This window comes from Pseudopodoces humilis, chromosome 21 (genome assembly GCF_049639895.1).
Source record: "Pseudopodoces humilis isolate 2021_Gansu_Grassland_sample_001 chromosome 21, ASM4963989v1, whole genome shotgun sequence".
In the NCBI taxonomy this organism is placed as follows: domain Eukaryota; kingdom Metazoa; phylum Chordata; class Aves; order Passeriformes; family Paridae; genus Pseudopodoces; species Pseudopodoces humilis.
Window position 1 is genome coordinate 5,751,201 of NC_142220.1, and position 16,732 is coordinate 5,767,932.

The 16,732-nt window shown below is 41.7% G+C and overlaps 2 protein-coding genes across 3 annotated transcripts in view; one reads left to right on the forward strand and one right to left on the reverse strand.

The window, feature by feature from the left end:
• The first annotated feature begins 1,490 nt into the window (after nucleotides 1-1,490).
• Nucleotides 1,491-8,970, forward strand: ANKRD40 (ankyrin repeat domain 40). The gene is made up of 5 exons (XM_005526723.2): nucleotides 1,491-1,707; nucleotides 4,254-4,402; nucleotides 6,021-6,494; nucleotides 7,310-7,491; nucleotides 8,700-8,970. The coding sequence occupies exons 1-5, from the start codon at nucleotides 1,532-1,534 to the stop codon at nucleotides 8,838-8,840; spliced, it is 1,122 nt and encodes a 373-aa protein (XP_005526780.2). The 5' UTR covers nucleotides 1,491-1,531; the 3' UTR covers nucleotides 8,841-8,970.
• A 2,749-nt stretch (nucleotides 8,971-11,719) lies between these two features.
• ABCC3 (ATP binding cassette subfamily C member 3) overlaps nucleotides 11,720-16,732 on the reverse strand; it is a 48,254-nt gene continuing 43,241 nt past the window's right edge. Inside the window, exons 26-31 of one of the 2 annotated variants that reach the window (XM_005526724.3) lie at nucleotides 16,554-16,655; nucleotides 15,472-15,618; nucleotides 14,400-14,558; nucleotides 13,870-14,036; nucleotides 12,732-12,926; nucleotides 11,720-12,110 (exon numbers count right to left, since the gene is read on the reverse strand). In XM_005526724.3, the coding sequence (XP_005526781.3) occupies nucleotides 12,002-12,110; nucleotides 12,732-12,926; nucleotides 13,870-14,036; nucleotides 14,400-14,558; nucleotides 15,472-15,618; nucleotides 16,554-16,655 (879 nt within the window). In that variant the 3' untranslated portion in view covers nucleotides 11,720-12,001. Of the gene's footprint in view, nucleotides 12,111-12,731; nucleotides 12,927-13,869; nucleotides 14,037-14,399; nucleotides 14,559-15,471; nucleotides 15,619-16,552; nucleotides 16,656-16,732 lie in introns of those variants that run through there. The other variant, XM_088065310.1, reaches the window with a different exon arrangement.

Sequence of the window (16,732 nt, forward strand, 5' to 3'; positions counted from 1 at the left end):
GTATGAATTTTCAGTCAATATCTTGCAGTCTGGGTTTGGGGATGGGAAGGAAGGTGGAGTGCTAGTATTGGGAACTGGAGCAGAACTCGACTGTTTCAGTTTGTTTGTAATGCTCTGATTGCATAAAGGAAGCAAACAGGAGTTACACTGGAGCCCAACTACTTCAGAATTCCTTGGTACGGTGCAGTGGCTGCACAGAGCAAGCTGGAATACAAAAGTTTGAATGGAGTTTGAAATTATTATTTTGAACTTGGTTTAGGACAAATCCACAAGGACAAAAAACAGCTTTTCAAACCAAACCATGCAAGTGGCAGGAATTACCTATAATATTTCCAATTGCTTTGCAGACAGTGATCTTTATTTTAGTTAGGTTTTTTAGGCATTAGTTGATTCTGCTGAGAACACACAAAGATGATGGAGAGTTTCCTATGCAGGATAAGAGGATGCCCCATCCTTGGAAGTGTTCAAGGCCAGGCAGGATTGGGATTGGAGCAACCTGTCTAGTGGAAGGTGTCCCTGCCCATGGCAGGGGGTTGGAACTGGATGAGTGTTATGTTCCTTCCCAACACAAATCATCATAATCTTAAAAATCTCTTTACTACCTCCTCATGCAGTCACCAGGCAAACCCATTTTTTATGAATCCCTCTATTTAGCCTCTTTAGCAGCAGGTTTTTGCATAACAGTGGTTATCATAAAGTTCTTCTTTCCTTGAGTAAAACCACTGGATACAATTAATATTAATTAAATTACCACAGATACTCAGCTAGAAATATGGCCCACCCCTGGAAGTGTCCAGTGCCAGGCTGGATGTGGCTTCTAAATAACCCAGTCTAGTGGAAAGTGTCCCTGCCCATGACAAAGGAGTGGAACGAGATGATCTTTAAGGTCCCTTGTCGCTTTACTGGGAACAGTGAGAAGCACAACGCAGACTCTGTTGTGAGTTGATCAGGAGGGCGAGGTTTATTACCTCAGATCTTTTATAGACTGATACGTGAAAGTACAGAAAGGTAAAACTCTTATTGATTAGTGAATTAAAGCATCACCATCACTGGACAGTGGTGTACACCACCCCTCGACCTTCTTCTGCAAGAAAACAAGAAACTGACAAACAGCACCTGCAAGGCTGTCTTCTATTTCTGAGGATTGTTTTAATTCCTCCTTATGATTTCTCAGGCCACTTTCTCAGGCGAGACTGAGAGAGCTCTGCGGCCTGCTTTTCCACAGGCACTGTGCTCCCTGCTTTTGCTCATATTTAGCATCCGTAGTCCCTCCCAACATTTAACACTCAATGATTCCATAATTCACTCTATGACAAATCCAGAGCCCGCAAAAACAATCAGCAGAGGAGACAGGGCGTACGATGTTTTTCTATGTCTATTAAACAACACCTACCCGGGCCTTCCCCGTCCGGCCCGTAGCCGGGCAGCGGCCGCGCCCCGGAACCGGCTGTCGGGGCCGGGTTGTCACCGGCAATAGTGTCCGCCAGGCCGGAGCGCGGAGCTGGGAGCGGCGGCGGCGGTGCGGGAGGCGATGCGGGAGGCGATGCGGGAGGCGATGCGGGAGCCCGGCGGGAGCTGCGGGGAGATGGCGGAGCGGGAGCGGCAGGAGCGGCTGCGGGAGGCGGCGGCGCTCGGCGATGCGGAGGAGGTGCGGCGGCTCGTGGAGCTGGGGGTCGGCCTCAACTCCCAGAATGAAGTCAACGGATGGTAAGGGCACCCCCCCGAGCCCAGGGTCTCTCGGCGAGCTCGGCTCCGTGCGGAGGCTGCCGCCGATTCGCTCCGCACGTGAAAGGCGAGGCAGGGTGAATTGAGGAGAAGGAAAAGGTCGATTTGTCTCCGAATACTCCGTTATGGAGCTGTCCCTATTCCAGAGAGGATAACCGGGGTCACAAACACGCGTCCCCACCGCACCTCTCTCCTATTTGCCCCTTCTCCAGGTCACTGTGGACTTACTTTGTAGTGTTTGTTTTGATTTTTCTTTTTCCGGCCTGAGACAGCGTGGCCTGTCAGAACACGAACCCCGGTTTTATGTGCTCTTGCCTAAGCAGAAATATTTATTATTAACTCAAGTTAGAAAATTACTTTCAAGCAGGGAACCTGTTCCAGTGATGTATAGGAACATTTGGGATTTGGCATCTCGTTCAGATCCACCTGAGGACACTAAAGCAAAGGTTGGTCTGTAGTAGACACTTGTACAAGTAACACTGTAAACATAAACACACACATAATTTTATTTGAAGGAGGATTTTACAGGGAATGGTCAGGCATTTTTGGAGACTGTTTTCCACAGGTTCAGTTCAGCCTGTATTTACTGTGCTGTTTTGTGCTCAAAATTATAAACTTATAAAAAAAGGGGGAACAACCTTTTTACACAGGTAGTTATAAGACAAGGGGGAAAGTTTTAAATTAAAAGAGGAGAGACTTAGGTTAGATGTAAGGAAGAAATTCTTCCTGTGAGGGTGGTGAGTCCCTGGCACAGGTTGCCCAGAGAAATTGGCTTCTTCTTCTTCCCTAGAAATGTCCGAGGCTGGGTTGGACAGGACTTGGAGCAACCTGGGATAGTGGAAAGTGTCCCTGCTCCTGGTGGGGGGTGGAATGAGATGAACTTTAAGGTCCCTTACAACTCAAACAATTCTAGGATTCTATGACATTATAATTAAAAATAGGAAAAATAAAATTAGGAAAGGAGCAAGACTTCTAAAGATGAAAGTTCCATCAACAGTTTTGAGAAGTGTGGAACACTTAAAAACTTGAGCTATAAATTGTAATTAAAATTAAAGCTTGTAAAAATTTAAAGTAACTGATTCACAGGACACTGAATTATCTTAGTGAGATGAAAAGCAACCTGTCATCAGAATGAGTTTGTGTCTAAAACTGGAATTGATTAAATAAATCTTGTAATGAAATTAAATATTTTCAAAAATAATGATCTGGTAATTTTTGGCCATGGCAGTAAATGGATCTTCATTATTGTTTAAGTTTGTACACTTAAAATTTTGCAGTGAGCTTTTTAGTATGTGTGATGTTTAGAGATGTCGAGTACTTATATTTTGGTACATATCAGGTCTGTGGGTAGATGGTTCCTTTCTTCACAGGCCATGTGGAATTGCCAGAATGAATCCCAAAATGAGGCTGTGCTCTTGAGCCTTACATGTCTTCTCTAAAAACTAAATTTTTTTAAACAGTAAATTTTGTGCTCAATGCAAATACCACCCTGTCTCTCTGACTTTGCAATCTCTTTCACTAAAAAAATTCCCACCAAACCAAACCAAACCACCCAAAGTGGAAAAAGCTTTTTGGAGCGGGACTTTCAACTGAAAGTTTTTTCCCTTCTAAGTTTATTTATCTCTGCTTTATTTTATATAAGTCTTAAAAAATAAATAAACAAACTTGGAGAAGGGTTGAGCATGCTCATTTTTCTTTAGAATTTCCTTCAGCTGGAGCTAGAGAATTAAAATATAAAAGCTAGAGAAAGGTCAAACACCACTGGAACCTGGGATAGGAAAGAATGGTACAACTCTATAACAAGTTACATGTGAGTCTATAAGTCCTTAATACACACACTAAGTAAGATATGAGCACTAAGAAGCTTTCAGGATGTTTCCTTAATATGTTTCTCTAGCCAGCAACTGCAAACAATAATTTGAAAATACAGAAGAGGGATTAATTGTGTGCATCACTTACAGATTGCAGAAAATTTGTTGTCTGCAGATCTAAGCTGAGTAATTACTGATGCAGCAAATGGCAACTGGGCAAAGAACTGTTCTTAGAAACTGCTTACAATATTTTAAACATAATTTACTTGCCAGAAAGTGCAAGTACTTGTGCTGGCAGCATTAATTAAAGAGTACATACAGCATCCTAGGGAGATACCGGTAACAGATCACATATACACACAAACATAAGTATTCTAAGTACAGCTGATTCTTTCAAAGATTAAAATATCATACACAAACCTTACTTTCATACTTATTTTTCCAGTAGCCTAAAAGCTGTAGCCTAAGAAATTATAAATTGAAAAGATCCTGAACTTTAAAAATGGTACTGCAGTAAAGAGCATTGGAGCAGAGAGAAAATGCCATCAGCAGGTGCCATTGCAGACTCCCAATCCAGGGTGAATTTCCAAGGAAATTTGCAAATCAAACCTACTTTACATGTGCAGAGGGTGTTCTTCTCATGGGCAGCAAGAAGGAATGGAAATTAATCTGCCATAACTCAGGATCTGACACAGTGTTTATGTTTTCCACGCACAGGACCTGTTTGCACTGGGCCTGTAAGCGGAACCACGTGGCGGTTGTGGCTTATCTGCTGCATGCTGGGGCTGACAAGGACATCCTGACGAAGAAAGGGGAGAGGCCAGCCCAGTTAACATCCAAGAGAGAGATCAGGAAGATGTTGGGAGGTAACATATAATGGCTGTGCCATATGATCATCAAAGATTAGTAAAAGGGTGTTGAAAGCATGTGTGCTCCAATCTTTGTTTTGCATGTGAAGACACTGTGTTTAGATTTTAATATTAGGACTTACTTTCTAGAGTGTTTACATGGTAAGAAAACAAAGTTTAAGTAAAGGTGATTACCAATAAATTCCATACCCACCTAGTCAAACCTTTATTCTAAACACTGGAAATTCAGAAAAACTGTATTTTTAGGAATGCAATCTGCTAAGTAAATGCAGTTTCCAGTTTTCAGAAGAACAGCAGGAGAGAAATCTCTCAAATTTGTATGAGCAACACCTAATATTCCTCATGTTGTGTGTTGGATAAATCAAAAATTAGCCCAGATAAACAGCTCATTAAAGGACATTAACAGGTAGAGCATCTCTATCACATTTTGTAGCTGCTGGACCAGAGTAGGTTTTGCTTCTGGAGGTGATAAGTAATTTGAAATGTGGTCGATTAACAACCTCTTGTCTCTCCTTGGTACTCCTATGTCTGGTTTTGTTTTCATTGTTGTCTCTCCCAGCTGTTGAATGGGTAATGCTGCAGCTTTCCCAGCACTGCATGTTCTCTTCCCTTTATCCTCTGTCCTGATAGCAAACAACATACGACCCTTTGTTTTTTGTTGCCTGATATATTATGAAGATGACAGCATTATTCCACCAGAGATCATGTTGCTATACCATGTGCTGCTACAGATTAAAACAAGCCAAAACAGAAATACTGCAGTGTATAGAAGGAATTAGCACCCTCAGAATTATTAGAATGAGACAAAGCTTTTATGTTTGTATGGCAACACCTGAGCATCCTGTTTATTGTAGGAAAACGTCCTGATGGGACATTTGCAGTTGGGTTCTTTTTCCCCCTTGGACTGAAGATTGATGAGAGAGAGGCAGTTTTCTCTTGTTTGGACTTGGTTGTTTATTCTTCTTTTATCTACATTACATGTATACAAGGTACAAGGAGTTACCTGCACTAAGATAGAAAGGTGCAAAATGGCTAACAAAGATCTTCTTCAAGGTTTTTTATATATCTATTTAACCAATTAACAAATGCCAAGTACATTATTTTTCTTAGTGACCCAATGACCCAACACCTGTGTGCTGCCCTGCAGCATTCTCTATCCAATCACTTACTACTACCCAAAAACCTCTAGAAAAAGAAGATGAAGAGGGAAGAAGAAGGAAAAGAGACAATGCCATAATTCCTCCATCTTGCCTCTTATTTTATAACTATCTCAAACCTTAAACTTCAACCCTCTCACCCAGTGACTTAAGAAAACTCTCTAATTTACACACTTACATTTTCAGTTTTTCTATTTAACAGTTGTTTTCATGGTGTTATATGAAATTCAGTGGTTTCTTGGATGTCAGAGCCAGGTATCAGAGATAAGGGCACACACTCTGTGCCTCAGACTCCAACAGGAAAAAAGACACAGTGCTTCCTGATGCATCTTCTAACCCATGATGCTTTTAACACTGCATTCCCTTGTGTAAAAAACAGGGGAAAAGAAAAAAAAAAAAGAAAAAAAAAAACAAACCCAAAATCAGTCTTGGAGAATGTTGTTTGGTTTGTTTTACAGTGGAAGATGAACTACCGGACTTGAAGCAAGATTCAGATCTGCCAATCGTCCCCAATTACCTGGCTAACCCACCTTTCCCATATGTTTACACCTCAAGTACCAGCGTTCCAGATCTTGCCCTGAATGGGAATCTCTCACACCTGGAAGCACAAGACACCATCTCTCCATCTGTACCTGACTCGGACACCTACAGACGAACACAAGGACCACTGCAGCCTGGGAATGCTGCTCCTGAGGTGCCTCCTAATGGGGACATCCCACCCCTGCCTCGAGGGTCTGCTGGGCCATCACACCCAAATCCTCTCCTCCAGAGAGCTCCTGTTTACCAGGGGTCGGTGTCCTGGGGGAGAAGCCCCTCTTCACCAGCAGGATCCAACCAATTCCTACCACAGCAAGGGAACAGCTCCTGCATGGGGCCTGTGCCAGCCTTTCAGCCTGTTTTCTTCACAGGAGCTTTTCCACCCAACGTGCAAGGTAACACCAAAAATCTCTTGTGGTTTGTGTGGATCTTCTGTCACCCTGGGCAATGCAGACTAATCACATGTTTCCAGAGACTTTCAGATTGCCATGCTTTGGCATTCAGGAAACATTTGAAGGGAATGAAGTAGGCAGATACCCTATTTCTGCTGGAACTGTTATTAAAATATTGATGTAAACATTTGCTGTCTCAATTGCTATAAAAGCATACAGACACCAAGGTAATCTAATTCTCTAAATAGCATAGTCCAAGCTGCAAATACAGATCATGAGCAAGCAGCCAGTGTGCTCAAGAGAAACTCACATGGCTCAGTCTGCACTGAGCTGTTCTAGGATCTGCCTGTTCTGCAGGGAAACTGTGCCTACCCAGAGAGGGAAACCTGGAATTCCAGTTACCATTCTTTCATTCTTCAAGTAAAAGGCATTGTGATACCATGGGGTAGCAATGAGAAGTAACTGAGAGCAAGAAATACCAATAAAGAAATCTTGGTTTGCTCAGGAAATTGGTAACTGGTATAAGCTGCTGGTAGATCAGCTTAAATCAATTAAAAGAGTATTCATACAGTGCTTCAGACATGCACACATATATTGCATTAGATTTGCTATGATTTTTTTCATATAGTTTGATGAAATCAATCTAATTAAAACTGTGGTCATAGAATTCCAAGTTTTGCTTTCTGAGGATTCATGTATTCTTACCAGTGACACAAATGACGTTAATAGAACATGGATATACCTGGAAGCTGTTATAAAGGCATTGTTTCCAGTTCCTTTATACCTCTGCCTATTAATGTGACTTTTATTTCTAATAGAACTGGTGCTTAAAGTGAGAATAAAAACCCCTAATCTTAGAGAAAATGACTTCATTGAAATTGAACTGGACAGACAAGAACTGACCTACAAGGAGCTGCTCCGAGTGAGTTGCCGTGAGCTGGGTGTGAACCCTGAGCACGTCCAGAAGATCAGAAAATTACCAAATACAATGTTAAGAAAGGTAAGAGCTCTACCTTTTGAAGTGCAGCAACTTATAGAAGAGATTTTTAGGTTACTGTTATAAAGGAATAATTTGTTGGTCACTTGCATAGGCCCATGTTGGAAAAAAAAAAAAACCCAAACCAAAAATGAAAAATCTCTGCTCAACTGGCAACACTCAGCACTCGTTTGGGATTTCTTAAGTAAAAAGATTCTCAAATGTCTTGATCACCTCCTTTCATAATCATTTGGTGCTGGACCCAGTTAATACCGTATCTTATGACTCTGTTGTAAAATTCATTACAGCCTAACACCACTGTGAGCTGCCAACAGCATTTACAAGGCCTGCAGAGCTCAACCAAACCCTGTGAGTTCAGCAAGGCCTGGCTGCAGTCCTTGCACAGAGATGTTTTTCAGGGTTACTCTGAATATAACTGTCCTCCCTTCAGTGACATTTACCCTGCAGCCAGCAGAGAAGTGACCTGCTGACCTGTTTTACCAACTCACCACTGACCTTTCTTTCATCCTTAAATCTTTGTAGAGCATTGTTGGCATTACTTGTGGGGCAAATCTGATTAGAAATAGATTAACAGACTTCACTCTGCTGCATCTTCACTGACTACAGGATGTCTTACTCTGTGTTAGTCAAGAAGTGGAGAAAAAAAGAGACATGAGCAATTCTGTCACTTTCCAACTTTGGTTATTGTTGAAAGAACTTTTTATTTTCACCTCTAATCACTTCAGGCTCTCTGGTAGGACTTCAGGACCCCTACTGTTCCTGCAGTGACACAAATCTGACTGTGTACTGCTGTTGGCAGCAGAGCACTGCTGCAGGGGCTCAGAGCTGGCCTTGCTGGGTAGCTCTGAAGGAAGCCAACCACATCCAGTACCTCCTTGGGTAGGTGCAAGCATCAATTCATCAGCTTCCAAGAGTTAGCAAGGGTAGAAAAAAAGGATTTGGTTGGCATGCAGTAGATCTTGACAAGTGTAATCCCACTAATCACTTGCAGTCACTGTCAGTGTTGCATTCCCTCTAAAAATAGACTTATAAGGGCATAGCTGAATAAGACCCCAGAGTAAATACAAGGTGCAGCAGGATATCTGCTTTCCAGTTCACTGTAAAAAACTGTCATAGTTATGAATAAATACATACCTTGTGTTATTATTTTAACATACCTCTGCAAAATTAACAGACACTATCACCTAACTCCTTATTGTATTTGTTTAAAGGACAAGGATGTTGCAAGGCTACAGGATTTCCAAGAACTGGAGCTTGTTCTAACAGTAAGCGACAAAAACTTACTTTTCAGAGTCCCAACACTTTCTGAACAGAGTGGGTATAACAAGAAGGCATCAGAACTTATGTACTAATTAAGGAATAAACCAAAATATTTTTATCTTTCATTTTACAATTGGGTTTGAAAAACAGTATCTAAAAGGGCTAATGATGTGAAAAAACCTATTTTGTTAACCATGAAATAAACTGAAGTGGTTATGCACATTTACAGCTTCTAGTTAATCTATGAACAGTGAGTGTGGTATAAAAGCAGCTCAATGCACAGGAAGTACTGGTAGAACTATCTGTTAATGCAACACTTCCTTACAAAAAGGTAATTAAATACTGCAGAGTTAGCAGCTCTCAGGGAAAGGCTTACTTTAAGCTGTTCTAATAATTTGTTTGCTATAAAATAGCAGAGGTAGTCGAGCTAAAGAACCTGCCATGAAGCCCATTTAATATTTGTACTGAGTCCATTACCATCAATGTTCTCTTTTTAGATCATGCTTATTAAGTCCCATCTTACTTAGAGGGAAAAAAAAACCTGGAAGGGTTTAAATCTATAGAAGCACAAAACTATGTCAAGTTTAAATTCTATCAAGTGACTTATTACCTGTGATTTCTTAATCCCTGTTTACACTTTTCCCTGTTTCTCAGGTTGAAAATAAAAGTGACAGTAATTATTCAAATAATAAATATATACTCTCAACCAAAATCCCTTTTAGTGTTGTCTGTGAGTATATACATGAGCAATTGACATGTGCAATTTAATATATTATTTTTGTTACTGTGTTGACATTTCTTCAATGCTGCTTTAATTTCCCCTTTTAAAAGCACAAAAAGTGTAATTTTATTTTCCTTTGACCTACATAACTGAGAAAAACTGCATCTTGAACCTATAGTTACCTGTGTAAAAAGAAACTAGTGAAATACCCAGGGTTCTCTGGGCTGATAGCCAATCTTGATGTTCCTATGCAATGTATTTTCTTTTTTTCACTGTAACTTGTGTTTACCCATGTAGTTTACTGAAAAGAAAATCACAGTTACTTAAAAGTCAGAATTTGATTACTTTGCTGTGAAATTCTCAAATAAAGAAATTGAAAAGTATTTAAGAGCTGGATTTTATCTGATTTTAGTATTTAGTCACTTGAATTTGAGGAACAGTTCTATTCTGGTAGGCCACGAGAAGTGCAGATGCTGTGGATTAGATGAATAAACTAAAGTATGAGATGTAACAGGCAAACAGAATGTACCAAACTGGTCTGAATTTTCCTGTTTCTTTGCCTTCCACCCTCCTTCCCCCCAGTTTCTTTGGAAACTGCAGCTGCCAAAGGAATTTATCTTTTGTCTTGTCTCAGAGTTCAGAGCCTGAGCAGGCTGCGCAGTGTCCGTGTGGCTGCTGGGGCAGGCCTGGGCTGAGTCCCTGTGCCTGGAGCTGGGGACCAAGCACAGTCTCCACCTGTCCTGGGGCTGCAGCAAGGGACATCAGCTGCCTGTGTCACTGTCAACCCAGTGGGAACTGTCCCCAAAGCGCCCTGGGCTTGCTGCTCTCAGCTCCTGGAAGTGCTTGGAGCATAGGGACTGAGCACACCAGAGGGAGCTCCCGACCTGTCGTCAGGCACCAGGCTGGGGCTCAGCTGCCGGCACAGATCCCTGCTAACACCTGAATTCTCCTTGTGCCCAGCCACCACACTGAAGCTCAGTCTCCCCAGGTGAAGGTTTTGTCACACTGAAAAAGCCTCTTCTGCAAAGTGCCAGAGGTCAAACATAGTCCCAGTCATTGGTGATATCTGTTTTTATACCAGATTGCTGGTGGAATATTAAGTTCTCTGTAATGGAGTAATAAAATTGTCATTCCTCACGTCACCCTGGCTGCTGCCTTCTCCACAGCACAGGATAGTTCAGGCATTGGCTGAATCCAGGAGTATTCTGGGTTAACCTGTAAGACCTCCTAGAGAAAAGCTCAGCTGTTGGGGCAGCAGCCTTGCACAGATGCTGATCCCTATTTATGCATTCCCAGGAATATTTTTATACCTTGTACAGTTTATTCCAGGAAGATACTATTAACACTCCCTAATCCCATCAGTGTATATCCACTACATTCTGTGTGTGATAAATAATTCATTACTTTGTGCTCTGCTACATGAAATGTTAATGTCTAATAAATGCTTGGCTGCAGATTTGGGTGTCTATTTAAGAAGTATAATTTGTAAGAATTAATAAATTATTATTTTTGTCTTCTCAAAGTTTTTCTGCATTTTCCTTCTGGTAAAACATAGGAACTTTTTCTTGCTGGGTGGTTTTCTGGAGTGCTTAATGTAAAACACAAACAACTAAAGCAAAAGAGGTTGTAGCAGATTCTAGCAGCAAATGCTGTTTGAACACAGGCCTCCTTTTATCTGAGGAGGCCTGGTTATCAATAATAAAATAGATAATTATTTCTGCAAGACAAATCACCCATTATTTCAGATGATGAAGCGTTGAACAAGATAAACTAAATGCACACCAGTCTCAGCATGCACATTCAGCTTAAGTGGAGACCAAATCTTAGTGATCTCCTACCCAAAGACATACAGCAAAATTCTAATACTTCTAGTCCAGTCGTGGCCCTGTGGGTTTGTGTGGGGTCTACTGAGTTGGAAAAAACCTGTAGTTTATGTTTTATATGAAGCCATTTGTAGGTGTAGATTTAAATACATGTTGCTTCTTAGGCTGAAGAGGAATTATATATTGTCAGAGTTGCCCTGAACAGGGATCCTAAAGGTCCCAGGACTCCCTTGTCCTTGGGGAAATATTGAAAGAAACAGGTTGGAACCACTCAGAGGTTACACAGCATTTCACTGTTACTCAGCTGAGTCACAGCTTAACTGGGCCTGTCACTTCACTTCAAATCCTATGAATCCTTATGCAGAAAACACACAAATCAGGTGTATTTTGTACCATTAATATAATTTACTAATTATAAACCTGAATGCAGTACATAATTGCACTGTGGTACATACGTTTTCTTGGCAGAATATTTGTCATTCTTTGGGAAAAAAAAGCATATAATAAAATACTTTATGTATACAGAAAATATTTAAAAGTATAAAATTCACTTCCTGGTCCTTATAATTGTGAAATACTTTGTTCACATATCACAAGTTTAGTTTACTACAAAAACTGTTTTGTAAATTACAGTACATTCATAAGTCACTTTTGTGGCAAGTCAGTAATATTAAAAAAACACCAAACCAAAACCCAAGGGGTCTTCTCTTCATGCCAGTCCTGCATCTTTGGCCATACTGTAGAAAATGCCCTTTGCTGCTATAAGGTTTGCAGGTGTGTCAAATTCAGCTATGGTCCCGTTGTCTAGAACAAGAACCCTGTACAAAACAAAAGATGGTGTGGGGGAATAGATGTGTCAGAAAATTCCTCACAAGGAATGTGGTACCTGTTTGTGTCACAAAGCAAACTACTCTAATCTTTGCCTTGCTTTTGTTTTCCTCGATTATTTTCACATTAAAACACAACAGATGATAAACATTCTCCCTGAGCTAGTGCTGTAAAAAGTTATAGGGCAATCACTGTCTCCCAGGGGCAAGAAGAGGGAAAAAAAACATCTGGAATTGAAACTGTAGTTCCAGAAAGCCAAGGAGATACAAGCTCTTGAAGAATCCTAATATATTTTCAAGTAATTAAAATGACATGCTGTTAGTGAAGAAGTTACAGCAGCTGCTGGTTTAACGAGGCTCCATAAGCTTCCAGACAGTGCCAGGAGAGCCCCTGGGCAGTGTCCCCTACAAAGGTCTGGTTTCTGAATATAGAACCTGTTCCCTGTGCCAACAGAGGCAAAGTCAGGGCTGGAAATTCTGGGATTACATGGCACACCATTGCTTACATACTGCCTGACAAGAGAACAAGTGTTCATGTCCAGACCGCTCCAAGTGCTGCTTCATATCCCCAGCAAACCCATGAGCCCACCGTGCACTACTCAGAGCTTTTACCTGGTGTAATCCATGATTGTGTTCAGCCTGTGTGCAATGGTCAGCACAGTGCAGTCCACAAACTGTGTCCGAATGGTCATCTGGATGAGGTCATCTGTCTCCAGGTCGATGGCAGCCGTGGCTTCATCCAGGATCAGGATCCTGGTTTTGCGCAGGAGAGCTCTGGCCAGGCACACGAGCTGCCTCTGGCCAACGCTGCAAGCACAGAGAGCCTTTCACTGTCCCCAGCTCCCCAGTGCTCACAGCCACTTGTGCTCAGCAGGTCACCCATCGGGTTACACATAAAACCATGAAATACTGCCTGTTCTGTCAGCCCCATAGCTCACACACACACTGCAGCGTGCCAGCACTAACAGTGACAGGATCACTTACTGCCTGACCCTGTGCTGGCAGGGGCACCAAACGTGCCTTTCATCATTGTGACAAAAGCCAGGGCAGCTAATGACACCATTTCTGCCCAAGCATTCAGAAATACTCACAGTTCTGATAACACTGACCATATGCAAACTTAGGTAAAAAAAAATAAAAAGGAAAGGAAAATGTTATGAGGCTGCAAGTCCTTTCTATCATAAAAAATAAAATATATACATCTATCTGAGCAACCCAAACTTCCTCCTCTGCCACAAACATTGCCCAGACTCAGTCTCTGAGTGTCTGCAGGATGAGGAAGGAGCCACACATCCATCACAGATAATCTGGTGACACCACAGCCTCAGAAGCCAATGAAGCATATCAAAACATGGCATTTATCATCCCCAGTCAAGTCTTCATGGACCATCCAAATAGTAATGGAAGATAAACATTGCTAAAGTGTCAGGCAGAGAACTCTTACTCAGCACAGCAGTGATGCTATCATGGCATTTCCCTCCCTACCAAAATGTATTTGAAGGACTTCCTGTCTCTAATACCCTGTCATCCTGAAACTTCTTTCTGACAAGATGGGATTTGGGTCTGGGAGAAGAATCAGATCATTTGTGGCAGAGGCAGAAGAGAAGGCAAATGTTTGACCATTGGTCACTTTCTTGGAACAGAAATATTCTGTTGGCTGAATCATTTCAGATATGACAGACCAGTGCCAGTGCTCACTGTCACAGCTGAAGGGCAGCTCAGTGGATGCTCCAGTCCAAGCATTCCTTACCTAAGATTCTCTCCACCCTCTGAGCACTCATAGTCCAGCATGGATGGCTGGCTGCTGACAAACCTCTTCAAATGAGACAGTTCAAGTGCTTTCCATATTTCTTCATCTGAATACTTATTAAATGGATCCAGGTTCATCCTCAGTGTTCCAGAAAAGAGAACAGGATCCTGGATATAAAACAAATTTTCATTAGACAGGTGCTTTAGCTGTTTTAAGCTCAGATACTATGAGCTGCTGCTTTGACATGTCCATTGTATTGCAGTAGGCCACCTCCCAATCCCATCCTCTCTGAAAATACATTACATTATACAGTTCAAACTCAACTTTCAGCTCTAAAGATGGTTTATCCTAAATCCCATTTTATCACCCAGCTTATAAGGTGGCAGGATGGGACCAGTTAAAGTATAAATAGTTTTTCTGAAACAATTTTTTGAGTGTTTCAAAACATTTTCCTCCTTGGATAAACTATTATTTATGGTTTGTTAAGCTGCTAGAAAATATTCCTTCATTGTGACACACGGAAACAGTACCTGAGGAATAATTGTTAGCCTTGACCGAAGGTCATGGAGACCAATTTCTGAAATTTTCACGCCATCAATTTTAATTTCCCCTTTTACAGCTTCCAGGATCCTAAAGAGGCAGAGTGTCATGGAGGACTTCCCTGCTCCGGTTCTGCCAACAATTCCAATCTGCAACAAATTGCAGGTTTAACAACAAAGCACGTCATTAAGAAGAAAACAACACCCAACAAAAAACTCCCAAACAACCCTCCAAGATTCCTCTAAGAGGTTTGACTGAAGATCTCAGTCCAAGAAAGAATGTCCTATCCTTCACTAGAAACCCTGGGTACACTGTAATGTACTTATTGCCATTCCTGTAATTGAAATGATATTCCATATAAATATCACATCATGAACATAATGAATAACACAGGCTTAGAGCCATCCTACATAGCTTTGGGTGATTTGGACACCCATGGTAGGCCGAGTCACTCAAGGACAAGAAATAAAGGCTCTCTAAGGGCAATTTCTGCTTCATGGTTAAATACGTGTATCTCCAAGTCAGAAGGATGCTGTCATCCTGTCTGCTTAGAACAAGAGCAATTCTATTTTTTAGCAACACCCTGTTCAGGAAAGGACTTTCCCATGCTAATTTTTCTGTCTCCAGCAGGCAAACCTCAGAACTTCCCATCGAAGTATGAAGAAATGAATCTCCCAGGATGAAGACAATTTCCTGAATAAGGAAGCAAAGAATGTAATTTCCTTCTGTGCCAAAACTTTCACAGGGGAAGTCAAAGAGCAGAAAAAGCTGGAATTCCTTCTCCCATCTGCACTGCTTCAGAAAAGCATTCTTGTCACTGAATTTTTGTCACTTGTGCTGGTGCCTCCTGTGTGGTGTACAGAAGCCTGTTGCCAAATGAACTGGAAGGTCCAGAAAGTTCCATTCAATTCACTCTGCTGTTTTCCAGCCAGGATGATGCTGGCACATGGACAGCACAGGTGTCATCACTGGCTCCTGCACTGGCATCAGTGCTCCTCTACTCCTCAGCTGTCACTGGAAGCCCAGAGCAAAGTTCTAGCAGACATTCAGCTGGTAACTCACCTTCTCCCCACCGTGCACTTGGAGGTTTAGACCCTTCAGCACCAGATCCAGGCCCTTCCTGTACCTCACTGAGTAATTCACAAACTCCAGCTCTCCCTTGGATGGCCAGTCTTCTGGGGGTCTCTTGCCCTCAATGATCCAGGGAGCCTGAGGAGAACAGAAATGCCTCACATAGGTTTGAGAAAAAAATAATTCAAGCCCAGATAAAAGCATTTTATCTGATAAATAAAATCTTCATGATCAAATAAATTTATAATAATGGGGAAACGACATGGGGTCCTAAGTATACAACCATCTGTCTTTGTTGTGAAATTAACAGGAAAAAACTCAGAGCCCAGAGGGATGAATCCTCAATGGATTTGAATATTTTTCCGTCAGCTTTAACAGAACACTGCCAGCTTAAGTTCTGGTTTGTAACACATATCACACATCTTGTCTAGCTACCGTTTTCCTTCCAGGTCAAATATTTGATCTCCAGAACCGTTTACTGCAGCTCTCCTCCATTTCCTAATTCTTATTATGTACCCAGGACTAACAAACCAGTGTGTCCAGAGAGCAGCTGTCCTGGCACAGCTCCATCTGCCACCTTCAGAAGTTTTTGGCAGCAAAGGTAGATGATGGGATGATGATTTCCTGGATTAGCTGTACAGTGATGTTCTCTCATGGGAGGTAAGGACTAATTAAGCTGATTAAATAGAAGTACTATTGAAAACATGTGTAAGGCCTGATAATTGTGCTGGAGCTCCGCTCATGAGCAGGACCATGACACCAGCCACGCAGGTGAGACTGCATCAAACACTTCAAACACAAAGGGGCAAATATTCTGATGTGAAACTCATCTCCTGTGCCTATAGCCACGCACAGCAGCAGAAAATGAGATGCTAAGCGCAGGCTGCATGACAGCAATAGTAATTTGGAGCTGTGATAGCATAAATTATAGTTCAGAGCATGACATTTGTTCAGGTTAAATGATAACTCTCAGAGCAGAAACCATCTCTCAAGAGCCTCAACAAAGACCATGTAAATGTGTGCATTAAAATTTTCAGCTTGTTGCAAAGCATGCTGGATATGTGGCAGCTGACCTCTGTTTCAGTTTCTGAATACTCTTTTATTCTTTCCACAGCCACAATATTGGTTTCAAGTTCAGAAGTCATTTGGACCATCCAATTCAGAGACAAGGTCACCTTGGGAAAGACAAAGAAAAAAATATCACCCCCAGAGGAACAACACATAGTAAAAAAAACACACAAACAAAACAAAA

Bases quoted from the DNA above. Each gene is read 5' to 3' on its own strand.
- ANKRD40 (XM_005526723.2), top strand. From the start codon at position 1,532: ATGCGGGAGGCGATGCGGGAGGCGATGCGGGAGCCCGGCGGGAGCTGC. The intron at 1,708-4,253 runs GTAAGGGCACCC...TTCCACGCACAG, and splicing joins CAGAATGAAGTCAACGGATG to GACCTGTTTGCACTGGGCCT. The intron at 4,403-6,020 runs GTAACATATAAT...TTTGTTTTACAG, and splicing joins GATCAGGAAGATGTTGGGAG to TGGAAGATGAACTACCGGAC.